Genomic DNA, 27,598 nt, shown 5'->3' on the forward strand with positions numbered 1-27,598 from the left:
AGCTTTATGGTGCACACGGGGCACAAATGTGCGATCCATACACCAGCCAATCAGAGTCCACTAACAGTCACGTGACGAGTTGGCGAGTCTCTCTTTTTAGGGTCTCTAGGTGCCACTACACATCTACTACTACTACTACTTGTTTTGGCTGTTTCAAAGCAACTAGAGCAATTAACAAGTAAAGGTTAATATTTATAATATTTATATTTATATCAATATTTATTAATGGTGGAAAACAAGTTATATATATGCTAAATGATGAAGAAAAGTGTAATTATTTATCAAAATAAGAGGAACTTATATAAAGCAATTAACAGATTTGAAAGTATTAGCATGATAATAAGAAAAAAATAAGTAATATTTTGATTTAATAATATTATCTGTGATTTATTTAAACGAATATTTTTACTTACATGAGAAGTTTCTAAATTTTCTAAACATCTAGCATAAAGGCGCCATATTGATTTACATAGCTTGCTCATTGGTCGAGACGGTCTTATGCTATGCATATGCAGTTATGTCATTTTGTGTGTGATGGCCTTTAGTGTGACTAGGTGTACATGCGATACATGCGCGCATATGCGCGTTTCGGAACGCAGCCATTGACATGTACACGTGGCAAAAATCAGTATGACGGCCAATCAGCTTCTTGCTTTTCTGGAATTAACGGAAAATTATTGTCAGCCGCGTCGACTTCCGCCATGCGCAACGCATCAACGCGTCTTATGTGCAGAAGCCCTAAGCTTGGCATAAACGTGCGAGATGACGAAGAGAGCATTTAGATTATTTTGTCTCTTTTCTTCGCAGGTTTATGGAGGATTTACACTACGTACGATATCCAATAATAGAGCTTGTTTTCTAGAAATTTTAGCTAGATATTTTATCGTCTAGAAAACAAGCTTTATTATTGGATATCGTACGTCGTACGTCGGACATCGGACGCAGTGTAAATCCTCTATTATACCTGCATCAGACTATGCAATTGTTGCAACACTCTAGTAAACTAACAATGTACCATACACACAGCATTTCTAGTAATTTACTAGATCGCTTGTGAACTGCTGTAACAAGGTACATAGTCTGATAAAGGCTTAATAAATGTAGCAAATGAATATACAATATGAACAAACCTCAAGATTTGCAATCTATTGATAAAAATAAAAAAATCTGAAGAAAGAAAATCTAGAAGATTTTAAATATTAAATTATAAAATACACAAATATATTGTTAACATTTTTTTCTTCTATTTTAATAATATACTATGTAATTTAATTTCAGCATACATTTCACACATGGCAGCATATTTACAATCTCACTTGTAATACTTATTCTAATTTGTAATGCTGGTTCTAAGATAACAAATTTGTAATTGCAATCTAATCATATATTAGTGAATTTTTGTACCAACATATTAAATAATTGTGACTGATAGAATATATGATATTTTCACATTTCATATTTCGATCACATCAGTCTTATATTTACAAATATTCATTAGAATGCAGAGATTTCGATTTATGACTATTTATATCAGACAATTTAGTTTAGCGTATAAATTATTTATATTAAGCGCCCATGTCAAATCGTATTTAGCAAGTCCTGGGTTTGGTATTTCAATTATCATACATAAATATGCGCAACGTGTATATATATATATATACTTACAGTCCTGAATATATCAATTTCTCAAGTATAGAATCATCCGATTATTCAGCAACGATAATTCAATCGCTCTGTATGCACAATCTGATGCTTAATATACATCACGTTCATTTCTCTTTATTTAATGCTTGGATAAATTCTTCTAATTTTTCTTGAATTTGTCTAACTCGTTCTGAAAATAAAAGCAAAACGTGATTTAGTAATATTAAAATACTTTTCTCCATTTTATAATAACTATTTATTTACTTTTCATTAATTACTATAAGCAATATATTTTAAAATCAATTCTAAGATTAACTTTTATAAATTATCTATAATTGAATTAAAAAGATAATTAGCAATAAATATACCATATACTGCAATACATACTTAGTTCCTCAGCTAATGTGACTCGTCTGCCTGTAAGTAATTTTGCCTTGATTTCGCTATCTTGACTATAGTCCTCGAGAACTTCCTTAATTTCTTTGTCTAATCTTCGAGCTTCTCTGTTCATAATTTGCTGCCGCAGCGCATTTGCAGTGACTTTCAGCATTTGTTGTATTCGCCAGAAAAGCACCACATCGTTACATTCCATCTGAAAAATATATTATAGTAAATCGAACAATTACGTGAATATATTGCGTAAATATATAACTTTTTATTCTTTTTCACATACTTCATTTTCGTGCCCTGTGTGATATAGATAATATCCTTTCCTACAATCGTACACTCTCGCTAAACTCTGTTGCAAGAAAAATCTCCTGTATACAGGATGCCATGTTTCTCGAATAAATTCATTATCGATTTCTAATCCATTCCGTTGTAAATTTTTCCTAACAGCCGTAAGTTCATCGTGCGTCAGAGTTGGTGCGTGTTTCTGCAATCAAAAATATAACATGAATACATAAAAAGAAGTGTTATTGTAATATTCAGCCGGAATTATCTGTACATAAGTACCTTGTCGGCGTAAAGAATTTTATCTAATTCATTCTTAACCGCTGTACGTTTCTGTTGTTCCTCAGTTTGATTTTGCCAATAGAGCCACCGATCTTTGCGATTAGGACCCAGCATATCACGCAGAATTTGTTCTGTACTTTGCAGTTTGTCCTTAACGGATGTTTCTAGAAATCGAACTGCCTGATCCCATTCACGTTTGTCGTTTACACTTCTGTCTTCCAAAATGTTAAGTTGAATAACACGCAGCATTTCCGATGCCTGCAGAAAAATATGCTTTTTAATATGTAATTTATCAAGTTATCAATTTATGAATAATTTATTGTAACGTCTTGCAAGGATAAAAAATACTACTTGTTAAATTACTCTTATTTACCTTCTCTTCCCACGAGTGACGCCGCATTGCTTCGTTCACAACAGCGTTCTTGAGATTGTCGAAGATATCATCATGATCCGGGCTGAGCCGAGCTTGCGCCATGAAATTCTGGAATTCCTGTTGTAAACATTCCCATCCGCTCTCGACACTACGCGCAGGTAGTTGCTGTTCAGCCCAATTCCTAAGCTTGATGTCGACAGTGGTGTTGAATGTATCTGTAACACGAGAATGTTACCTATATAAAATTTCTCGTTCATTCAACCAGAAAGAATACAGTTTATTAATATACACTATACTTGGATTTCCACTTTGAGCAGCAGGCAGATAAATATTTTCGAAAACATGCATGCTGACTTTTTCCCAATTTCGAGTCATCAACACTTCTTCCCAGTGCCGCGGCGACACTTGCGACAAGTTGACGATCTCGTCTAAAATTTCACCTCGTGCTTTTTCGAACAGCTCGTCTCTGTCTAATTCTCTTAACCTAAATATATAGATTATGAAATAAATAAAATTTAAAAAATATGAAAAAACCCAAAATACTTGTCATATAATTTATATATTATTTACCTTGGGAAATTATTCTTCCATTCTGTTTCCAAATTAAATCTCGTAGCCTTAAATGCATCTGCTTGCTGCTCCACTGTTTCACGGACCATTTTCCAAAAGCATTCGGCAACTGCCAAGCTCAAGTTTTTGGTAGTCACTTGACCCGACATAGCTAAACCATCTCTGAAAAATATAATAAACAAAAATTTATTAATTATTGCATTATTAATGCTATTATCCTTTTAAACATGCTTCTAATACAAAATTTACTTGAAGAGTTTTGAATTCCTGAAAAACTTTTCTTCGTAATCTTTGATCGTTTGTATGCTGTCATCTTGCCTGCCACGACCGGTAACTACGGCGAAATAGCCTAATGCTTTCATCGGAAACAATTTACCGGATAAAATTTTACGCAATCTGTCAGGATTAGTTAAATTTTCTTCCGCCATGTCAACCTGCAAAATAAACAATTGCAATTAATATCTGCATTCACTGAAAGTTATGTCTAACGTAAAAAAATCTTCCATACCTTTGTCAAAACAAAGATTGTTCTTTTCCCCGATGGATCCATTTGAGCTACAAGATCGGTCACGTTACTCCTCTCTGCGTCGACGGAGCCGTCTTGTATGCAAAGAATGATCGCGTTAGGATTGCTCATATACTGCTGACTCATTTGTTTAATCGCCTCACGAGTGTCTTCCGCCATATCAACAGTTACTGTCTATATTGAACCAATTCAACATTTTGTAAGCAAAGTTACAGCATTTTCTAGTACAAAGTATGCATATACATACACTAATAATACCAGGTAGATCGACTAGAACCATACGTTGAAGACCCGGTCCCTTCACAGTCATCGAAATGACATCCGGACTGACTGTCTTTCCATTCTTAACGCTATTTTTCATTCTCAATTCCACCTCCCGTCTGAGCTCGGCTAATTCTGATTCTTTAGTTAGGTCGAATTCTCTAGAGCTATCTTTGAACTGTGCTATGTGATATGGACCTTCGCTTAGGGTGACTTTGACTGGTGCTCTCGTCATCATTTCACCTCCGCCTCTAACGTACGGAAAATAATACTGAATATTATTTATATCTTTTCACGATTACATTAATGAAATAAAAAATGTACCTTGGGAATATCCTTGCTTGAGCAATCATTTCCAGCACGGAGGTTTTACCAGAACTTTGGTCACCGACGACTACTACTCTAGGTAGATGATCAGCGGTAGAATAAGCACTATCATAATCATTCAGCTCATCCAAGACATCGCTGTACATGTCAATTAATGATTTCTACAAAAACGAGAACAATGTAAGAAATGGAATTGAGACAAAATACATATTTGTTACAACAATACGTCGATAAATTACTTTGATCTTTTTGTTGGTAAACTTCTGATTTCCTCGTAAGAGTATTTGTTTGCGTAACTCTTTGTTTTCTCTTTCCAATCTTTCAATTTCACGTTGATACTTCAGCTGCATCTGCATCAACTCGTCTTGCATGGCATTCATTCTCTGTTGCGAAGATTCTTTAATGATAAAAAAAATTATAACAATATCGAATAATTTTTGAGAGAGGAGACGCTATACATCTATAATATGTACGTACGAGCTTTCTTACGTTCCTCCTCGGTATTACTATCGCTAGCCATTGGGCGTGCAAAGGCAATCATATTTTTCGACAACTGATTTGTTTCTGCTTAAAAATAATGAATATCATGTATCTAGTTCGTAATAATGGTTAATTTGTTTTGTAAATGCAAGAAAGCTAGTAACTAGTTGACTGGTCAACTAATGTAAAAAAATTATTAAAGTTATATATGATTTTATGAGTATAATTAAAATTGAATAAAAAAAAAATATAATGCTGCCATAAATAAAATATATACAAGCCAGTGCACGAATAAAATAAAAGCAATGATTAATGGTTCTGTCCCATTCAGTATTTAAAAGTAAAATAATGTGTATGTGACCACATTTTATTATATATATTACAATTATATTGCATAAATATATAAATGGCTTATTCATTCTTTGTAGCATCAAAAAATACATAATCAAATTTTTCCTTCCAGCTAGTAAATTAGACACAAAATGCTGAATGGACAGAAAATGTATGTAAAATAATTTAGAACTTTTTACACACCTGAGTAAGCTTGTTTAGCTACCATCGAAATTGTATCAAATGCACCTGAACAGAACAGACCACAATAAATTTATGATATTTATGTATGTCAAATAATGCCTTGCAATAATAAATTATGTAATTTACATGATATGTATGTTGTAAAAAAATATAAATTTCAGTAGATATTGTATATTGTTTTAAGGCTAAAAATAATAAGCAAACATAGATTGATAGCAACACTTACAAATACTTTATCATGCAAATTTTTATATATGAACAATAGATTATATGTAAAAAAATTGTAGCCAGTGAAGAATAGCAATGATATTATCAGCCTATATTTTGTAATAATTAGGATTATTTGTAGATAGGAAAACGTCAGGCAAATAGAGGAACATGTAATAATAAAGGAAGGGATCACAATATAGGATGCATAAGTGATTATGAAGCAATATGTGTGATATAGAAATATAAAAAGATATTTAAAAAAAAAAACACCTCACTCACTCTGTATTGAATTACTATCTTGGTAGTCTTTCTGTCGATTTTCTGCTGCTTTAATAGCATCATCCAGTCTTTGATCAAACCATACTCTGTATTCACGATATTTAGATAGCCCAAATTCCTTTATACGAGGATCTGTATTCACCCATTTTTTTACATTGCAAATTATAATGCACTTTGCTTTGCCTCACGTTTTCACAAGTATAAAAAACTATATGTAATAAGCTTACCAATTTCAATTTTATCAGCCATACTATCCTTCACTGTCATAAGAGATTCACGAAAATCTTGCCATTGTTTTTCATTGGGCATCATGTTTTGTAGCCACCCCAAATCTGGTAACGCTTCTTTCCACTGTTCATATTTCTGTAACATAAATAAGAATGTTACAAAAGTGTCATACAGTTTCACACATATAATTATATTTAATAAATTAATAAGAGATAATTTAAAAAAAATGCACAAAAGAAAACATCAAGCTAATAATTTTACCTTCTGCAAAGTAACACCACCACCAAGTGCACCTCCTAAGAGAAGATATCGTATTTTTAAAGCTCCTCTTAAAATCCTTGCTACCACCATAGCATATCCACGATGCGGATTTGCAAAATATCGTGGCTGCGGTGTTGCTAGCAATGGCCTACAATATCTACTGAATTTTCCAGACATTAGCTTGCGTGTACTAATGATTGTTATTGGATGCTTGGAGGTTTTGGAAACCAGCAAAATGCCATGGCTAAAAGAAAAAAAAACATGTTAATACAATAAAAGGAAATCATAAATAATTACAACAATTAAAATTATGTAATTTATCAAAATTAAAATAAAACATAAAGAATACAGGGATAACCTCACTGTCGGATCACATGTATGTAAAATTATATACACATTGTATATCTGTTTTAAAAAATTATTTTACATAATATATAAACTTAATAAATAGTAAATATATTAATTCATTAAATTTTATTGAAAATCACATTAAACTCTCACCCGAATTTGCCACATATGATTTGCTTCATTTTCTTGATTTTCTGCAGTGACTATGCTCGTTATTCGTGATCAATAAATGATTCTTATGACTGAATGAAAAATATAAGTTTACAAGCGTGTATTATAAAATAAACGTAAATTAAAAAATCAAAAGCTTAAAACATCTACAAAAATCAATAATTTTGAAATTCTATTCATCTTGATCCATGCATTTAACTCAATTTCTCGAAAGATTGAACCGCATTGAGCGAAGTACAAGGTACAGGTTAGAAGTAACTTCTAGGGCCCGTTCTATCAATGCTCCAATATCCTCCAATCTATAGTATTACGTTACGTATACTATAGATTGGAGCATGTGAGGCATGCGACTCGACAAACCCTATTGTAGAATGACCTTAAGAATCGACAGAAAGTAGCACCTCTGCCGGAATAGATATAAAACACGGAATCGTAATTTTTTTCTTTTTTCTTCAATCTCGGTTTTTTAACAGAAATATGTAATTTTTTACAATCAGTTTTTAATTACTACGCATATAAAAATATTAATATAAAATTAAAAAATTAATTATTACAAAAGATTTGACATTTTGTCACGCTATGTCGTTTAAAAACTAACTTTGATTTAACTTCAATAGCATTTTCTACTAAAATTTGCTAGCGTCATTTTCTTTTTTCCTAAAAGTTTTCATTCGGATAGATGTTTTAGGAAAGTATCATATATCATAAAAATTACAATTTAAAAAATTCCAAGTTTTGAGATTTCTTTTTTTATGAAAAACAATAAAATGTATCGAATAAAAAACGGATCAAGTGTATTGTTGAATAATTTTATTTTCTTTGCAATCCTTATATTACAAAACATACTTTTCCAGACACATTGAAAATATGCTCTATTTACATCGGATCGTCGTCTAGTTTTTTGTGCTAGAGATTTTTTTAAATCTTTACAAGTATAATATTAATAATTTGCATAATTACTAATTTGCATAGGCTTTCGTATAATATATGATTATGGCAGTACATTTACATTAAAGTCTATAATCGTTTGTTTCTTTCATTTTCATTTTCTGTCATTTGCGTATAACATATATATATATATATATATATATATATATATATAACGTTTTCTCGTAGTATATGAAATCTACATACTTATCTCCTATGTGCACAAGGCGAGTACGAAAAAAGAACAATAATGTTTTAAACGTTAACAAGCATTTATTTCTTTTTGAATACGCGCAGTCTCGCGTGCTGGTCACGATCAAGCTTGAGATCTATAAAATTCGTAAAAACAATGTGCGAAAACAAAAAAAAAATTCGCTTGTTTTATTCGTCACAAGTATTTAAGTTTTCCGGACATAGTTTAGTCCTTGAAATTTTTGCATTTTTTTATTCCATTCTGAGATATGTAAGAATACGAATATGCAAGAATACGAAGAAACATGTTGTACGGATCACGAAAAGCTGACTGAAGCACTAAACTCGATTGGACCCGGGTTTACGTTGTCCTTTCCTAAATAAGCGGCTGTGACTGATTCATCCTTTTTCTCCCTCCGTTATGGGAGATTTTTCTACGTACAACTAAATGTTACAAATGTCCTAGTATTGTCTAAGGGTGCCCTCTTCACTCTTCGCTACTTCTCACATTCAGTCTATATCGCGTATTTGTGGTATTTATAAGATCTCGAATTTTATATATATATATATATATATATATTTATATATATATATATTTATACTCTTAGTGCGACAAGAGAATATTAATCTCTAATCTTTATTCTAATGCCAAGCAACTATGTACATTTTACATCTTTTTCTTCGCTTCTTTACACCTGAATCAAACCTTTACACTTTTGCCTTCTATTCGCTCATTACGGTCAATTCATCACGGTCAAAGAAAAGAAGAAAAAGAGAAGAAGATCGAACACAACAAATAACTTCTGATAGACAACAGAAGATAGAAATCGCCGCAAGCGATTGCCATTCTCACGTAGATCGTACTTGTCCACTATTATCTATTTAGCCGAACTGTCATGAATAATCATCACGAAAGATATAAAACGTAACTTTATCGAAGAGAAAAGTAGAGACAAATCATTTTGGTTTGCATCTTCGCCTCCACAATTTATGTTCCCGGAAAAACGAGACGTAATCGTCATTTGTGCGCAATCGTGTTTCAGATTTAATCGTGAAACACGTATCAAGAGGTACTGTTCCGATGTTTCTTACTCTTCGACTTGCCAGACTCGAATTCATCTTCGCTCCTACGTCGCTTCTCCTTCAATTGCTTCTCCATGGCTAGCATTGTTATCATTCGCTTGTGGGAATCGCCCACTATCCATCCGTGCTGTTCCTGTCGGTCGTCTTCCTCTTCCTCGGGCGCCGGCGCTGGTTCCGGCACCTCCTCCTCGTCGCTCGAACTGGACCAATAATACAGCTGGAGGGCGGCGGTGCGTTTTCGCCGGCCGATCGCGACCCCGACGCCTTCTTCGACTTTGTTCCACGACTTGGTGGTCTTCAACTCCTCATCGTCGGAGTCGCGCTTTCCGCTGGATGATCTGCGCTCTTTTGAGTCCTTGTTGCTCGTGGTTGATTTTTTAAGTCTTTCTGCGGTTGGTTCTTTGCTCTTCTTGCTCGTTGGTATCTTTCCGTTCTCGGGTTTCGAAACTTTCTTTGGTCGTGCCGGCGATTTTGAGAGCTTTTTTCGTTTCGATGGATTTAACAGATGGCTATTGTTCTCCATAGTGTTCTCTGTAAGTGGAAAATCTTGCTCTGATTTGTGATTGTCTTCTGAGACGTCGAATAAAGAGTGATCGATGTTTTCCGCGTTCTCCTCGGCACTCTCGTCGTCATATTTCTTCTGCTTTTCTTTCGTCTGATGTTTCTTTTTCTGCATCGTCGGCCCGGAAGCGATTTTAGTTTCCACCACATCGGCATTAAGCGCGACATCGTCCACATATTGCATCTCTTTTCTCTTGCCAACTTCTCGTAGGATTTCTTCCTCGATTGCTTTCTGCTCCTTGGCGATCATTTGCTCGTGCTTCTTCTCGAGGTACCTTTCCTTTTTCTTTTCCTTCGACTCCCTCTTCTTGCGCGGTTTGTCATAATCGCCACCTCTTCTGCTGTTATCTCTTACGTACGACTCCTCGTCCGAGCTGCTTATTTCCGCCAGTAACCCTTGCTTGCCTATCGCGCACTTCCTCTGTCTTCTAGTCGACTGCAAATCCATAAGTATTCTCTCCTGCTCCTCTCGTAATTTGTCTAATTGCTGTTGTTTTCTTTTCTTCGACTCCTGCACTTTCCTGCTGAGGAACACGTGAAGAGGCAGATTGTTGTCGGATTCCTTCTGTGGTTTCTCGTTGCTGGACAGCTTCTCGGGCAAGGCAGGAATATCGTCGTCCAGCTCCTCCTTCTCATCTCGCATTTCCGGGCTCAGACGCTTACTCTCTTCATTAACGATCCCATCGTTAGAAACTTCATTCACTGCTTCCGTAGCGCCGTTGACAATATTATTTTCTTCAACTTCCGCCCGTGCGTTTTTAGATTTTGAATTGAGATCTTCGTGTTGATCCAAAAGATCCAACGCTTCTTCCAAGGGGATTAATTCGTTTTCCGGCGTGTAATCGTCTTTCGCAATCGTAGGAGTAGTTTCTTCTTGCAAAGACGCGCTTTTATCCAGTTTCTCGATTCCATTCTTCGGCTTCTCGGTCGTCTCTTCATTCCCCTCCATCTCTGTTTCTGTGTCTGAACTGTCTTCCCTGTACAGATCGTCCAGCTCGAACGTTCTCTCGTATTGATTCTCCGCGTCGTCATCACTGTTTCTTACCTCGTCGGTCGCCTTCCTCTCGTCAATCACCAACGAATGGTCCGACATTTCCGATTCCGATTTTGCGGCATCGTCCTTCTTCATAGCGTCTTCCTGCAATTGAACCTGCCAATCATCCGCAACTTGGTCCTCATGCTCGAATTCGGATTTGTCGGCTATGCGTTGATCATGATCCGCCTCATTGATACCAACATCAAGCGATTTCTTCGCCTTTTTCTTCGGACGCTGTTCGTTCGCGATCTCGTAATCGACGTCGTCTCGTTCGTACTCGCTCTCAGACGACGTCGACAACTCGGCGAAGAGATTCTGCTTGCCCTTCGAGCACGCGCGCTGACTCTTTGAAATACCGACGCCGACGTCCTCCGCCTTCGCGGCCGTCCTGAACTCGTCCGAGCTGTCGTTTTCATACCACGCGTTTCTCGCCCGTTTTTTCGGACTTTTACCTCGTTTCTTCAGCTTGGTGGACTGCCTGGCGCTCTGTTCTGTCGGTCGTTTCAAGCGCTGTTGTTTCCTTTCCACAAATTCGTCCATCGGCCCGGTGATCGAGCTCGATATTTGCTGCTGTTGTTGCTCCTCGCTCTGGAAGGACTTCAGCGCGCCCTTTGTCTTCGGCGCAAACTTCTCCAGTTCCTGAAACTTGCGGTCGATTACGGCATCTTCTAATTTAGCGTCCGCAACATAATTCATTTTCCCATTTTCTAAAGCAACGTCTAGATCCTCGTCGCTGTTTTTTATCCTTGACCAATTGGCGGCCTCGTAATTCTTGTCGACCTGGCTCCTGTAAGACAAAACGCTGCCGAGCGTGGGTGCCGTTTGGCTCTCCTCCTCGTCGAACTCGTACACGTCCTTTATCATTACACGTTCCGATTCCGCTTTTCGGTCGAGAGAGTCGCGGCGTTTCTTCTTTTCCATTAGACCACCACTGTGCTCGCTTCTGCGAATCAACGGAAACTCCTGCTGCTGCTGTTTCCTACTCTTCTTCGGCTTGCGTTGTTTCTGCGCGTTCAACTCCACGAGCGCAGCCTTCGAGCGCTCCTGATCTTTCCTGTCGCTTATTTCCTTCTTGCGCTCGAACAACTCTTTGATGGGATTCCTCGCCTTCTTCGTCGACGAGTGCTTCGGCGTCACCGTCGAATCCTTTGTCGGCCTCTTCGGCGAGTCCGCCGGGGTGTCTTTGGCGGCCGCCGCCACCGCGGCTGCGGCTGCCACCGCAACCGCAGCCGCGACCATCTTCACCGATTGATGATTCTTGCCGCTGCTGGCGGTGTCCTCCGGCAACGTGGAGGTCGGAGCTCGTGCACAAGCCAATTCTGCCAGCAGCTTCATCGGGGCGGAACCACTACGGAATCAAATTGGTTTATGACAATTTTATATGTTGATATGCGAGATGATTCATTCATCGATACATGATAATGAGATTATTAAAATTATATGAGATGTGGCTAATTGCATGGAAAAAAAATGATCACATAGATGACTGTAATCATCCATTAAAAGCTTTTGCATTTTAAATGGCTCGTTACCAAGTTTCAATTGTTGCGCGCGGGTAACGGAGAAAATAAACAAGAAATATTTGTCAACAGCATATTGACAAATAATGCAAAATTAAAAAAAAGCTTTCGCAAAGTTTTTAATGGAACAATAAATTAATAATAACTTGGTAATGATAATATTTTTTTCAATAGCAATGAATGTCTATCCGAACAATTCTTGTAGAGCTCAAAAATGTAACATAAATAAAATATCGTTAAAAATTGCGTTACTGTGATAACATTAATCTTCAATCTGCTTTTGAAATTTTTACAGATATTTACTTTTGATTAAAACATTTTTTTTTCAAACAAATGTATTCTTCGAAAACAAACATGTTTGCATGTGCTGATAAACGGCTTAATCGCACAATAATGAATCGTTATGTATAACGAGGTGCTATACTATGTGCAGAGTTCTATACTGCAAAGGTGCTATACATCGGTGATGTTGCGGGAGAAATCGCTCATAGGGTGGAGTGAACGAGAACGGATCAATACACAACGCGAACGAATGGGCATCGTTCGACCAGAGACGGTTTCTCGGTCGTTCTTGGTAAAACCAAGCTTTGACACGCTCGAATAATTCCAACCCGAATGGAAAAAAGAGTATCAACAACGTTCAACCGGGATATCACGGGCGCGTTTTACGTAACGTCGTTCGACAGGCTTCGATTTTAGTTCCCGGCAAACCGTATCATCGACGCAACAATTGGGAATAATGCGCCCCGATCATGGGAATTATTTCTCCCAAAGAAAGAAAAAAACTGTTTATTTACACATACCAATTACGCGCTACGCCTAATTTGGCATAATCGAACAATCGAATGAAAACGTATGGTCGTGCGGACGGATAAACGAGAGATCAACAGGTGTTAAACCGGCGCAAAGCTGAAAAATGCGCTTTGATACGTGATCCGTTTTGCACGAAATATGATGAAATATTTTTAATCACCCAAGTCGACATATTTCGTGAATATGTTTGAATATGTATTTTACTGATCCGAACAAATTTTCGTCCCTTTAGAATAATTTTTTATACAAACAAATTAAAATGCTAGCACCTGTACGTAATATACACATGTATAACCGAAATAGATATAAAGCATCGTGCACATCTCGTGAACAAAGAAAAATTAATTAAATCCAAATTTTAGGTACCAAAATCTTTTAAACGCTAAATCCTGTAAATACTAATTTTATGGCCAAGAAGATCACGTAGATCATTAATAAAGTATTTATAAATTTGTGAACACGTCAGATTTTCCTCAAGTTCGAAAACTATATCAAAAATTATATCAAACTGTAAAGCTCATGATCACATTAATACATATTTATTTGCAATTTTTGCAATTATACCCGGAGGATATATTATATAGCTACAATAAAAAACATTTACGATACTATTAAACGTAATGTGTGTACTTAAACATAAAGAGACGTACTTATGATCGTGTTTGCCGTTGCTGTGCAACAAGTTGGACAGCGCCTTGTCTAGCAGACCGCCTAGAGTCGAATTCATTTTGTTTTTGAGTCCCGGTGAAGATTCCTGCTCCCTATTCGACGCGATTGAGGCAGACAGCTGTTCGTGCTCGTGCATACTCGAGGAATACGAATTTCCGACGCTGTCTCGCTTGTCATCATCAGGATGATTCTGCTCGTCGTCGTTGGTCTTCTGGCCGAACGTGCTGGCTATCAGATTCTCACTCTCTCGCATGCGCTGCTGAATCTTGTCTCGCAATTTGTTGTTATGTTCGAAAGCCACGTCCAAACTATCCTCGTAGCCCAAATTGTCGACGCGCGACGCGTCCGGGCTGGCTGATCTGCTCGATCGCTCGCTGCCGCGCGTTCGATAGCTTCTATCGTGACTGTTGTACATCTCCTCGCCAAGTAACTGAAATTTTCAAGAAGTATGTAGAGATCTGTAATATTATGTATTATATTTTTTAAAATAAATGTAATTATAGAAAAAAGACAAGAAAAAAAATAGAAACAATTTAATTAATTAATTAATTTTTTAGACTATCTTATAAATATGTATTTTTCTAAAAAATAACAACTAAAAAAATAAAATTATTCTGGTTTTAAAAATAGGTCTCTTAATTGTAAAAAAATATTGTAATATGTTACGATAATATAATATAATATTCTATTTTTGATATTAAAAGATTAATATAAGATTTCTGAGAAAATATATAAAATATATTTATGATCGATAAATTTTAACAAAGCATATGTAGCTTAATTTGTAAAATTTAATATTTATCTTGTCAGTGCCAAGCTATTTATAATAATCGCCTTTTAATGATTTCATGAAACCTTAAATAAGCAGTTAGAATTTTGAGAAGATAATATTATGATTTATTATTAGATTCAACACTGACAGATTTATCTTCGTTTCGTTATTATTTTAATTGGCTTATATCACATTAATAAAACAGCTCAACATAAATAACAGTGCATTTATTTATGCACGTATCGGAGAATTTCTGAAATACAAAAATAGATGATACAAAAAATAAATAGAAATTTTATACTCAATGATATATTTATAAAAATATATATTCAAAGAGAAAGTTCTCGAAATACTCACTTGATTGACCGACTCTAAAAGACTACCAAGGCTGTTTTGGCTTTCCACATCTCTCCATCGGTCTCTATTAGCTCTGAATGCCTGCGGTTGTTCGTCTCGTCTGTGATAGGACTCCGTGTGATCGAGCTTAATCTTCTTCGCGCCTCTCAGCTCGTTCTCGCTAGTGGCCTTCAATCTTGAGCAGCACTCGACGAAGAGCTCCTCGTCGAAGTTCAGGATCTTGCCTTGTCGCGGCTCCGTCGTCGACTCAATCTCCCTCGGGACGTCTAATGCGTTATCCTCGATTGCGTCCGTGGGCGCTATCGTCACCACGTCCGATCTGTGACCCAGCGACGGCGATCTAATGACGATCTTCTCCCCGGAAAACTCGTTGGGGTTTGCTTTCTTGGAATTATCCTCATTCGTCATGTGTTCTCCCTCTTCTTCGTCGTCTTCCTCCTCGTTATTGGAGTTGCTCTCTATCGAGCTGTCAGGAGTCTCGCGGGCGTAGAACGGCGACATTCTTTGTCGCGCAATATCGTCCTCCTCGTCTTCGTCGTCGTCATCGGACTCTCGGATCTTTTGAGAGCTTCCGTCGAGATCGGCTAATTGATCCTTCATCATTGGCTCTTCGCCCGCCAAACTGCTGCAACTACGTGACGACTCTTCATCTTTCTGTCTGATATCCTTCTCGATCGTCTGATTCTCAGCGAGATCCTTCCGATCAAACTCCAAGTTCCTCGCCGAGCGCTTCCAGTCCTCATTGGTGCTTCCCTTCTTGCTCTTTTTCGAACTTATCGGCTGATGATCTAAGTCTGAAAGCAAGTTATTCCGATCTTGATCCAAATGTTTGGAAACAGCCGAATCTCCGTAAACGAGGGGCTCGTAAATGCCCGAATCTTTGATCGTGTTCTTCGACCGGTTTCTCGATTCGCTCTTCGTTTTCTTATCTCTCGTAGATACTGGCGGCTCGTTATAGGAATCTCTCGAAATTCCCTCGTCTGTTTTTGTCTGACTAATTCTGCTCGGGCTGAAATCCTGCCTCTTGCGTCCACTGACGTCCTTTCTGGACTTCCCGCGTCTGTTGTTCGCTCGAGCACGCTCTTGATTTTCCAAACTAGACTTTTCCCAGATGTCGTTGTCCTTCTGTTTCGAATTATTCGGGCAATCCACATCCGCACGGTCGTAAAATTCATTCTCTTTCTCCTTGGAAATATCACGCATCTCATCGAGATCTTCGTTGTCGGAAAGGCACGATGAAGTCTCGTTGTCGAAAGCTCGCCAGATCCTCTCGCCGGCTCTGGTCTTGCTCTCCCGTCGTCTGTACTTGAATACGTTGAATTGCGACGAAGAATGCTCGTTCCTCGTGTTAGTGTCCTGCTTTTTACGACTGGAATTATTTTTCGACTTACCATGCGCGTCTTCGCCGACTCGAAGATTCTCCCAGTTTTCCAAGGTCAAATTTCTATCCTTTTTATTAATTGTTTGCCCTTCGTTCCATTCTTCTTCATGGTATTTTTCCGATTCCTCGATTTTGTCGTTCAAATCGTCATCGAATTGATTGTTCTGTTTAACATCTTCGATTTCGTCCGAAACGATCGGCGATTCGTCGTCGAAGGTCCTCAGAATCCTCTCGTCTGCTCTGATCTTGCTTTCTCTGTATCTTCGCTTTGTCGGATTACTAATGAGCGACTCGACATGATTCTCGGACGTTAGATCTTGATCTCTTTCGCGCTTCTTCCGGCTCTTCGACTTCACCTCGGCACCGCCGCTCTTGTCCTTTCCCTTCTTCCTGGGAGATCGCTCGACGTCCTTCTCCGAATGGCGCTTCTTATCTTTCTTGTGTTCGCTCTCGGCGATTTTCGCCAGTCCACGCAGACTGGATACATCTGAATCGTCTTCCGATCGTGACACCCAGTCGTTCAGCACTTCTTTCACTTTGTCCGCTTTCTCGCCGCCAAACACTCGGCCGAACACGCTCTTCACGATCTTGCTCTTGTTCGAAGAGGCGGACTCGATTCTATCGTCCTCGTTCTCGCTCTCGCTCGATAGTTCGGCGATTTTCGACGTCGTGATTCTTTTTCTTCTACCTTTCGAACCCTTTGATCTTCTTCGATCAGTTCCTCGCTCTTTACTCACCGAACTTTTGGATTTCTTGTTAGAGGATTCCAATTGAGTTATCTTCTCATCGCGAATGATATTATCGTCTGTATCTGTCGTCCTTTGCGGTAGCGGCTCGTGAGAATTCTCGATGGGGATGATTTTATCCTCAGGAATCAATGTGTCATTTTCATTGCCTTCCGATTCTGATGAAAGTTTCGGTTCCTCTTGAGACGCCTCGAGCGCTTCTCCCTCCGGGAGTTCTTCTGACTTTGTCGGCTTCTCTTCCAATGTTTCTGAGACGTCCGGTAACTTCTCACTCTCAGAATTTTCAAGTTCGATTTTCTTGGATTCGGTCGAATTCAAATCATCGATTGCGAGTGGTACTTTTTCGACAGTCTGCGAAGGAAATTCGATTAAAGATTCAGTCGTTGAACTAGTTAAAACACTTGTGCTCGTATTGTCGTGATTAATTTTGTTCTCCAAGATGCGATCTGCTTCATTATCGTGTGTATTCCTCTCCGACAATATCGATGTATCGTCGACTTTATCCTTTTCTAAAACGTTTATGTCTGGCATATTGCAATCCTTCGCAACGATGGTTTCAGGTGTCTTAATATTTGTAGACTCTTCTTCCTGCGTCGGTTGATCTTCGGAAACGTTCGCCTCAGCGCATCGTTCTTTTTCAGAAACTTTATTCGTTTCCGACAAGCTTGACTCCGTGATGCGATCTTGAACAGCAGATAAAGATTCAGCGTTCGGTGTTAAAGAATTTATCATGCTGATCGAAGCAATCTCCTCGGTGGTCGCTTCGGAACACGATTCAATGTGTTCTGGCTTTTCCCGCATTTCGTCACGGCTTGTCTTTGTCGGTTCGGAAGCACTGGAATTATCTGCTTGTATTGCAGAACTGCTCGCCACCTGTACAGGATTCTTCCGAGGTCTTCCTCTGCTTCGTTTAGGAGGCTGGATACTCGCGTCGGCGTGCAAACTTACTTTTTGATCCTCGAGTTTTGATTCTTCAAGACTGCCAGCAACATCATTTCCGTGACTTTCAGATTCCGAGGTTGAAGTAACGCTCGAAGTAACGCTCGGAACATTTCGATCCTTAAGTCTTGGTCTTCCGCGTTTCTTCTTCTTCGCGTCGCTCGAATCCGTTGTTTTCGATTTTGCAGCTTCCGCGTCCTGCGAACTCTTACTTTCAGCAGCAGTCTTTTCCTCCGATACATTCTTACTCATTTCTTCTTCCGCTTCGTTTTGTGATCTTTGCGCATCGTAGCTATTTTCTATCTCGTCGTTAATATCCATCAAAGTGCCCATAAAATATACGTCGGTTTCGACGTCAAACTCTTCGTAATGCTGAATGTATTTATTTCTTCGGGGTCTCAAACTAAAACGACTCGTCTCTGTTGCAGCTTGATTCTCCTCTTTTCCATCGTTATCCGTCTTGCAGAGCTTCCTCAGCGTTCTTCTCGTGGTCCTTGCGGATTCAGCTTTCATATCGATATCGCTCGTTTCTTCGTGCAGTGATTTAACGGTTGATTCTGCCTGGCTCTTTGTCTCAGTTGAATCCACGCGAGCTTCGTCAGGTACATCTTCAGCTTCTTTCGCTGCATCTATTTTCATTTCTTTACTCAAATTAGTTTCACAAAATGACGAGGAAATCGTGATGTCGCTGGCTGAATTTACGGGCTCGTCCGAGTCGGTCTTGGATTTTTCAAAGTCGGGAGAATCCAAGAGCAAATGTTCTTCCGCCAAATTCTTCTTCTTCGACTTGTTCTTTGATTGTTTTTTATCGCCGTTTTTGCCTTGCACGATCTCTTCTTGTTTTTTCTGAACCGACTTGATCGGAGTCGATGACGATTCCGATAGCTCCGGTGTCACGTGATCGGTCAGAACGTACTCGTCGTGGCTCATATTTTCCGTGATCTTGCAGATCTCTTCGTCCAGCAATTTGTCCTCCAGCGTTTCCTGTCTCATCGCTCCGAGATCCATCAGAGAGTTCGTCGACTCCGCATTATTCATGTACAAAACGCAACTCTCGTTTGTCTCCGAAGACTTCCGAGAGATTTCATGAGATTCTGCAACGTCGTCTTCCGCAGCACTGCTCGCCTCCTGTTGATCGTTCGTTTCATCGTTCTTCCATTCGTTGTCGATCTCCGCGGTATTCTCAGACGCACTGCGGTCCGTAAGTTCGACTTTATCCTTGCTAGATTTCGCCACTTGCGACAGATGTGACTGCGACAGCGTGTGCTTCTTTAGGGAGCTCTTGCGGGTGAAGCTAGTAGCGCACACGTCGCAGAAGAATCTCGCCGCCTCCTTCGTCAGCTTCTTTTTCTTCTCCACAATCAGGATCTCGCCGGTTTTTGTGTGCACCACCACAAAGTTGCCGGCTGCGCGTTTCTTCGGTGTGACAGGATCGTCCGGAGAATCGTAGTTGTTCGATGCCGGCTGCTCCAGCGTGGAATCTTGTTCCGAATTCTTGTTTGCCGAATCGTCCATCGTCGATTCGTTCACTCCTTCGTTTTGCAAATCTGAAGATTTTTCGACCAGTTCAAAATCTCGCTCAATATTTTCCAAGGCTTTCGTATTCTCCAAAGCTTTGATATCCGATGGAACTTCAATATCATCCGTGTCGGAGAGATCGAGATGTTCGTCGAGCAAAGACTTGGTTTTGCCCGCTTTTTTCTTCGATTCTAGATCCGCGATAGAAGAATCGGTTTTAACGATTTCCTCCTCTTCCTTCTTCTTCTTCTTCGCAAATCGTTTCTTTCTGAAGTAGCTGGATTCGCTGGTGCACGAGCTTTCGGACAGATCATCTGCGCTCTCGGCGCTCTGATTTTGAATGCTGGAATCGACGAGATCTTCGCTCGACAGTTGTGCTTTTTTCTTAAACGTGGATCTCGTTTTAACTGGTGACGGAATGAGTCCGATCGAACCCGAAGAGTTCGATCTCTCGAGTCTTTTTGTGCTCGATTCTTCTTTCGCGATACATTTCTTTGTTTCTTCTTGCTCTTCAGTTTTTTCGATCAAATTGCATGTTTCGTTAATTTCTGCGGATTCTTCGTTCGCTCGGGGCTCCTCCGGAACGCTTCCGCCGTTCCAACGACCGTCTTCGGGCAGCGACTTCTTCTTTGGTCCGCGTTTCTTCGCCACTTCCGGTACTTTGAACTGTTCTAAGCCAGCGGATAATCGCTCGTTTGAATCTGCGATTTTGGATTCTTTGTTAAGCTTCGAAGCAATTTCAGCGAAGTCGTCTTCCGGTAGTTCCAGATGTTCGTCAGCTAACGATTTCTTTTTTGCGCCACGTTTTTTCGTCGTTTTCGGAGATGTCAAATTAACGAGGTTGTTCGAATCGTCTGTATTTTGCGTTTCTTCATGTTTCGCGAAAGTTGTTTGTTTTGAAGATTTTTCCAAAGAAATGTCCGTGTCGTTTTCGCTAGTGGTTCTGGCTTGCAACTGTCCGCCGCTTAATTCCGATGATTCTTTGTTCTCAGCGGATGATGAAGATGATATCTCTTCTGCCTCATCTACCGACTTTATGGAAGCTTGGAGAACGTCTGTGGCAGTGTCTACTGGAAGATTAACAGAAGATTGCGACTTTTTCTTCGACGTACGTCTAGATGGTGGCTCGCTCGTGTCAGTTTGATCTTTCTTCTCCGCTTTTCCGCTTTTAACGCTCTTCTTTGATGCCGAAGAGTCAGCGTCCACGAGCAATTCGCTCGTTTGAACATTCGTAACGACGGCGTTTTCCTTAGATATTACTTTGTCAGCAGACTCTTCAAGGTTCGCCGTTAATTCCATCGCATCTTCACATGCTGTTTTTGGAAGATCGGCAGATTTCTTTGATTCATCATCATCTTTCGCGGGATTTTTTTCAAAGTCCAACGATTCCAAATTATCCTTGCTAATTTTGCTTTCGCTATATTCAACCATCTCGACTTCAGTATCTGTGTTCGGAGTCTCCACGGTTTCGTCATTCCTTTCCACAAATTTGTCGCCAACGTTGGATGTTTCTGACTTGGAAATAAACGCGGTAATGTCGAGTCCTTTTTGCGTCGCATTTTTTTCAGCACACTCCTCGACGACTTCCGCTGACCTTCTTTTGCTTTTTCTGGACCAGATAGCATCCTCCAGCGATCTTTTCCCGGATTTTCTTTTGGATTTCGTGATAGTTTTCTTGCTTTCGAGTTTCTCTCGTGAACTTGTTTTTCGCATCGTGACAGGCGAACTGGAAACTTCTGGTAAACTATCTATCTTATTTAAAATTTCGACTGGAACAATTGCTTCGTTTGTCGTCGATTTATTCTCGCAAGATTCGACTCGCGATTCCTCAATGAAACATACTGCATCACTCGCTTGTCCCTCTACGACATCAACATTTTTCATTTCAGGATCTAAAACACAATTTATCTTAGTTTGATTTTCGTTCTGAATCTGCATTTCGGTTTTTGTCGTCAAAGTTTCTTCGGAATTACCTTGAATTTCCAGCAAATCTGTTGAACGCTCAGAAATTATGTTTTCCACGTCGACTTTGTCGTCTTCCGATGGCCGAATTTCAGAATCGGCAATCGCCGGCGATTCCTTGTCAGCAGACGTACTTGTGACATTTTTATCGTTGTCGTTTTTCGAGGCGTGGCTCGCCTCACCTAGATTCGCACCCTCTGCGTTATCGATCAAGGTAGGTCCGACCTCGTTGAGAATGCTGGTCAACTCATCGGCCGCGGTGTCCAGCAAAGAGCCCACTTCACTTTCCAGCAGGGCATCCTTTTGTTTAGCTATCTTCGATACAATTTTCTCCAAGAAAGAGCCTTTACCTTTAGGTTTCCTTCTGGAAAGATCAAGAATGATGTCGTTGGCCGGCGAACGTGTCTTAGCGGTTGCGACTTTCGACGACACGTCGATCTTCTGATCGGTGAAGCCGTTTTCGTCCTGCGCCTTATCAGGACACGGGCGAGAATTCTTTTCGTCGTCGGCATGACGATCGTCGGTCGCGCTCGTCGCCGTGACAGCCTCGTTCTTCGCGGGTTCCTGCTCACTCTTGGCGACGACCGATAGTTCGCTGAACGTCGAGTCCGCCGCAATTGCGTCACCGCCGCTTGGTTGTTGCGCACTTCCATTGCGCGCCACTCTGTCCGGATTGTCCAGGCTGGTGTGAACTGTAAGAACCTGCACGCTCTGCTGCGCTTCCACGGGGATGTTTATGCCCTCCGTTAGAATGCCGATGACATTGTTTAGGGACCTCTTCCTCGACGACCTTTCTCGACGCGCACCCCACGTCTTCTTCGGTCTCCCTACCTTCAGCTTGCTGTGAACATTCACGGAAGTTTCAACGGAGTTCTCTTTGCCGCTGTCAACCGACAGATTGCTCGTCTCCGACTGCAAGTGGTTCAGATTCAGGTTCACCACCGTCGCTTCCGAACGATCGTCGGATTTGCCGTCGCTTTCGTTTTTATCATTGTTTTCGACAATTTCCTCGAGCTCTTTCTCGGTCTCCTTCTCGCTCGTCACGATGTTCTCACTATCGTTCTGTTCTGCGTTCGCGTATTTATTAGCTTCTTTGCTTTCGTCGACTGATTTGTTGCGACTGCGACGCTTTCCCGGCAGACTGCTGCTCTTTCGAAGGCTGTCGCTTCCGGTTTCCGAGGAAGACTCGCTTTTGGCGTCGATCAATGATCCTTTCATGTGTTTGCTATCAATCTTATCTTCGACGTCAGAGTTTTCGATCGTGATCTCTTTCGCTTTTGCGCCTGCTCTTTTGTTTTGTTGACTCTTTTCGTTCTGCGCCACATTAACTGTCGCGCTATCAGTCGAATCTTTCTCACTCGTTTTTGTTACTTTGTCGTTGGACACAAACCTCGGCGGGTAGGCCTCGGCCTCTCTTATTAGCCACTTGACCTCGAACGGCAGTTTCGCAGCATCTTTCTCCGTTCTTGTTTTTGAGTGACTTCGAGTTTCCTTGTCATCGGTTTTCTCTTTCTTAGCCGCGCTCTTCGTGTTGTTTAACTCGTCATCAGGTTCCTGTGGATTCTTATCGCTTTGAAGCGCTTTCGATCTTGGCGCCCATTGCCTCAGACTGCGTTTCGAGTCAACGTCATCAGATGCAAGCTTCGACATGAAAGATGGATCAACATCTCTTAGTAGCTTCTTCACTTCGCGCGGCAATTTCACAGAATCTTTCTCCGTTCTTGCGTTCGAGTCACTTCGAGTTTCTTTATCGCCGGTCTTCTTCTCAACGTTCTTCCTGGCCGATTTTCTAATTGTCTCGAACTTCTCTTTCTTACTCGCGCTCTTCAAGTTGTTTATCTCATCATCGAGTTCCTGCGGATTCTTATCGCTTACTTGAAGCGCTTTCGATCTTGGCGCCGATTGCCTCAGACTGCGTTTCGAGTCAGCGTCATCAGATGCGAGCTTCGACATGAAAGATGGATCAACATCTCTTAGTAGCCTCTTCACCTCGCGCGGCAGTTTCACAGACTCTTTTTCCGTTCTTGTGTTCGAGTCACTTCGAATTTCTTTATCGTCGGTCTTCTTTATCTCGGCATTCTTCCTAGCCGATTTTCGAACTGTCTCGATCTTCTCTTTCTTACTCGCGCTCTTCAAATTGTTTAATTCGTCATCAAGATCCTGCGGATTCCTATCGCTCATTTGAAGCGCTTTCGATCTTGATGTCCATTGCTTCAGAGTGCGTTTCGAGTCAGCGTCATCCGATGCGAGCTTCGGCATGAAAGATGGACCAACATCTCTTAGTAGCCTCTTCACCTCACGCGGCAGTTTCACAGAATCTTTCTCCGCTCTTGTTTTCGAGTCACTTCGAGTTTCCGGCGCAGCTTCGATATTGGTGACAGCTTCACTCTCTTTCTCCTTCGAACTATATTTCGAAATTCGAGATGCCTTTTGATCCTGAGGAGTAACCGGCGACAAGATGGGCAGGTCGTTCGTCGACTTGTCAACATACTCTTCGTTGGGAGAAACAATCTGTGCAACTGGTTCCAAAGTCGGCATCTTGTCACTATCCGACGACAGCCGAGTGACTTTTCGCGGCAGATGAACGTCGGTCTTCTTCGACTTTTGCGCCATTTTCGCCTTCAATTTGACTTGGATCGACTTCGCTTTCAGTTTCCTGCCATCCGTTTTTGTTTCCGACAATTTCGCCGACGAATCCTTGTTTGGATTTCGAGCAAATTTGCCATCCTGTGTGCGCAGCTGCGACTTTGCCTTGAGGGAAGCGTTTAAGGATGCCACCGGGTCCACGGAACGTTTCCTTTTCAACATCGCTTTATTTTTGTTTTTTACTTCAGAAATCAATTTTTTGCTGCCGGAACTAACGCCAATTACCTTCGTGTTCTTTGGTATATTTTTTGAAGAGGATATCTCCTCGTCGTTCGCGTCACTCGTCGTGACATTGTTCTTAAACTTCACGGATTTTGCCTTTAAGATCGCTAGCTTGTTGCTGCCTTTGCCTTGAAGTTGCGATTTGCCGACCAGGCCCGTCTTCGTCCTCACATTCCTCTTCTTGCCGAGAACTCTGGGCCGTCCGACGGTTTTCGGTCGAACGCTTTTATCATCCCAAGTTTTGCCGGTTGTCTTCGATAAACTTTCGCCGATCTCTTTGGCGTCTTTCTTGCCTTCGGCTCCGCTTTCGACAGTCTTGTCGCCATCACCGTGATACGTCTCGTGACACTTCTTCACGATGCTCTCGATCACCGCGGTTATATTATCGTTCCGACAGCGATTCCGTTGGATCGATTTGGCGTTCTTCAGCAGCTTGTTTCTCAGAGCGGCTTTGTTACGCGAGATTCTTGATACGGACGAGTTGTCGCGAGGCCTCGTTCTGCTCTGCACCTGTTTTAACAAAGCCACAGATACCACTATAACAACAATAATGAGAAAACGCCTGTTTGATTCGATTCTATCGTAGAGGTTTCGGAAAAGTCAATTTAATTCCACTTTTTTTATTTTTCAATTATATTCCACGTTTTTAATTGCGCCATTTATTTCCGTACAATTTCTCTCGCAAAGGTACAAAGCAAGTATAACTAAAGGCAACATATTAATTAAAGCAAAAACAGTGGTATTTTTTTAAAAACCTAGACGTTACACAATGATAATATAAAAATTGCACTACCCGCACGATTGTATGTACAATCATGTGAACATATACCTAAGCGAACGCGTATGTCAACTAATCGATGTCTGCGCTCGTGTGCGACGAGGCGCGCAAGGCAATAACGTTCTATCATTATTTCGACGAGTCTCGAGTTTCTCGTGTCTCTCTCGATTATTTGGTATGTTTACATCGCCCAGGTTAACCGAATAGATATTATCAGCACGGCGCTTTGTCGCTCACATTATTTGTTTTGGTAACGTTACCAAATTGTCGTCGCTAATTTAATTTCAATTAGTATCTTATTTCACTCTTCTTATCATTTTATTCGCCGTTTCTTGTTCGTGCAAATTTTTCTATCGAAAATATTATTGAAGGAAATTCTCCATAATTTTCTTTGATAACGTGCAAATTAAAAAAAGATTAATGACAACTCATTAATAACGATTATTAATGACAACGAAGAAAATGTTCTAAAATAACTTTTCATTAAGCGATTTCAAGAATGTTAAGACGTATGATTTTCATCGAAATTACGGAAAGCCTTTAATATTCAACTATATTATCACGGAAACTTTATACAGAGAGAACCCATTAACGATAGATATTATGCTGTCGATATCCTAATTGAATCAGCCAGTAATTATAACCGGCGTCCGCGTAATATCCTTTACGATTCTAATATCGATCCAATTTCGACCGAGCACATTATTGAAGTGAGGTAATCATTGTTTCATATAACTGTATTACTTACGTTACGAAGTTTGCCCTGAGATCGCGCCGCGTTGTCCTGCAGAACTTTTCTCGTGGTTCTCTTAGCCGGCAGGTTGGCTAGCATTTTCTGGATACTTTCACCTGAAAAAAAATTCGAACAAATCAGTTGCAAAACTACAAATTGGCAACGATTTAAGAACTCTTTTTTAAGATCTTTGAAATTTTTAAGATTCAATTTTAAGATGATAAAATGTTTATTTAACACACACACACATGTTCCGTGCCGCGTAAAAAATAAAATATTTTCTATTTTTTACTCACTTTTTGTTTTATAACGCATTTTGTGTGTTACACTTCCTTCTTTTGATAATTCTTATAATTGTAATCTTATGTATAACAAATCTTATAAATGTATATAGTAAATTTTACAATATAGATGAAAAGTTGCATAAAATCAGTGCGGCACGGAACATGTTAAGATTTAAAATTTTAATTCTTATCTCAAAGGCATATTTACATAAATATATCACTGTTTCGAAGTGTATAAAAGAATATATATATTTTATATCTATCCCTGAAAAATAGGATTCGTGAATTGACTTTTACATCGTATAGTCTGAGAAAACAAATTTCGTTCTTACGGTCGCTCGGTCGGACTCTAGGTCCGGTCGGCGTCTGTTTTTCCTTCGGCCTCTCCGCGTGGATGATCCGCGGTTGCGTCTGCGAGTTCTGTATGTTCCTCTTCATGCCGCGCTGACGCCGTCGCCGGCTGCGGCTGCCGAACGGTCGCCATTTGCACCTTCTCTTACCGCTATTGGTGAGACCGAGCAGCCAGGCGTAATCGCCGCCGCACTCCAGCATGTGCCGATGCAGCTCAGCCATGTTCAGGCAACTCTTGGCGCACTTGGTGCACACTGTCTCCGTGAGATCGGCGTCGCGCGCCTCGTCGGTGGGTGCGTCTCGTCCCGGTAAATACAGGTGCTCGTAGTGCTCACGCTGATCGCCGGTCAGCTCGAAGTGTGAGCACAGAACGCGCGGGTGCATGGAAGCCTTGTGATCCTCCATATCCCTCAACGTTACCTACATTCCGCAACAATATTAACAATTCTGATCGTTACGACCGCATTGACAGTTATTGTGTTCCATTTCGATCAATAAGAATACACGGTATTGCATTTCAATCGGTGTAAATGCGATTAAACGAACCGCGTATGGTTTCCTCTATTTGCTTTTTTTCTTTCTTGAATTTTATGGTAAATATCGTGTCGCATGAATGACTCGTAATAATAACGCTAAAAGTAAACAAACGTTATTTCTACATGATCAAAGCTTGGAGACACAAAAACGAATTTTATTCTCATTCAGCGTTGCATAACTTATTCGTTCTGCTTTCAACGAGCAAACCGTGGAAACAGTGTTGCACGAATGAGTTGGCGATTTGTACGACTCGCTGCGTGCGCTTACCAATGTATCGCGAATGTCAAAGATCAAGTACACTGCCTGATAGATTATCTAGGCTACATTCACACCAATTGAAATGCACTGTCCGCCATGCGACGATAATATCTGAAATCGTCCTAAAAGCTCGCGTACAAGCTCGCA

The 27,598-nt window shown here is 40.3% G+C and overlaps 2 protein-coding genes across 12 annotated transcripts in view; both read right to left on the reverse strand.

The window, feature by feature from the left end:
- Positions 1–110: 110 nt before the first annotated feature.
- Opa1 (Opa1 mitochondrial dynamin like GTPase) lies at positions 111–7,452 on the reverse strand. 9 transcript variants are annotated; one of them, XR_010889851.1, is made up of 19 exons: positions 7,149–7,452; positions 6,648–6,891; positions 6,386–6,521; positions 6,159–6,290; positions 5,670–5,714; positions 5,133–5,222; positions 4,895–5,052; positions 4,653–4,816; positions 4,315–4,579; positions 4,050–4,241; positions 3,791–3,975; positions 3,542–3,703; positions 3,268–3,455; positions 2,972–3,186; positions 2,599–2,856; positions 2,318–2,518; positions 2,032–2,236; positions 1,666–1,834; positions 111–657 (listed from the first exon to the last, which is right to left on the reverse strand). XR_010889851.1 is itself a non-coding variant. In XM_012371140.2 (18 exons), the coding sequence occupies exons 1-18, from the start codon at positions 7,175–7,177 to the stop codon at positions 1,770–1,772; spliced, it is 2,931 nt and encodes a 976-aa protein (XP_012226563.1). In that variant the 5' UTR covers positions 7,178–7,452; the 3' UTR covers positions 1,223–1,769. The 9 variants fall into 9 exon arrangements, 8 of the variants coding, with proteins under 8 accessions (XP_012226563.1, XP_012226562.1, XP_012226567.1 ...); XM_012371140.2 differs by lacking the exon at positions 111–657 and having other exon boundaries at positions 1,223–1,834; positions 5,133–5,219; XM_012371139.2 differs by lacking the exon at positions 111–657 and having other exon boundaries at positions 1,223–1,834.
- A 509-nt stretch (positions 7,453–7,961) lies between these two features.
- Positions 7,962–27,598, reverse strand: part of LOC105674466 (microtubule-associated protein futsch) — a 36,143-nt gene continuing 16,506 nt past the window's right edge. For 2 of the 3 annotated variants that reach the window (XM_012370783.2, XM_067353529.1), the window contains exons 5-9: positions 26,638–27,076; positions 26,037–26,137; positions 15,097–25,020; positions 13,949–14,397; positions 7,962–12,313 (exon numbers count right to left, since the gene is read on the reverse strand). In XM_012370783.2, coding sequence (XP_012226206.1) covers positions 9,349–12,313; positions 13,949–14,397; positions 15,097–25,020; positions 26,037–26,137; positions 26,638–27,076 — 13,878 coding nt within the window. In that variant the 3' untranslated portion in view covers positions 7,962–9,348. The remainder of the gene's footprint in view (positions 12,314–13,948; positions 14,398–15,096; positions 25,021–26,036; positions 26,138–26,637; positions 27,077–27,598) is intronic. The other variant, XM_067353546.1, reaches the window with a different exon arrangement.

This window comes from Linepithema humile, chromosome 1 (genome assembly GCF_040581485.1).
Source record: "Linepithema humile isolate Giens D197 chromosome 1, Lhum_UNIL_v1.0, whole genome shotgun sequence".
Lineage (NCBI taxonomy): Eukaryota > Metazoa > Arthropoda > Insecta > Hymenoptera > Formicidae > Linepithema > Linepithema humile.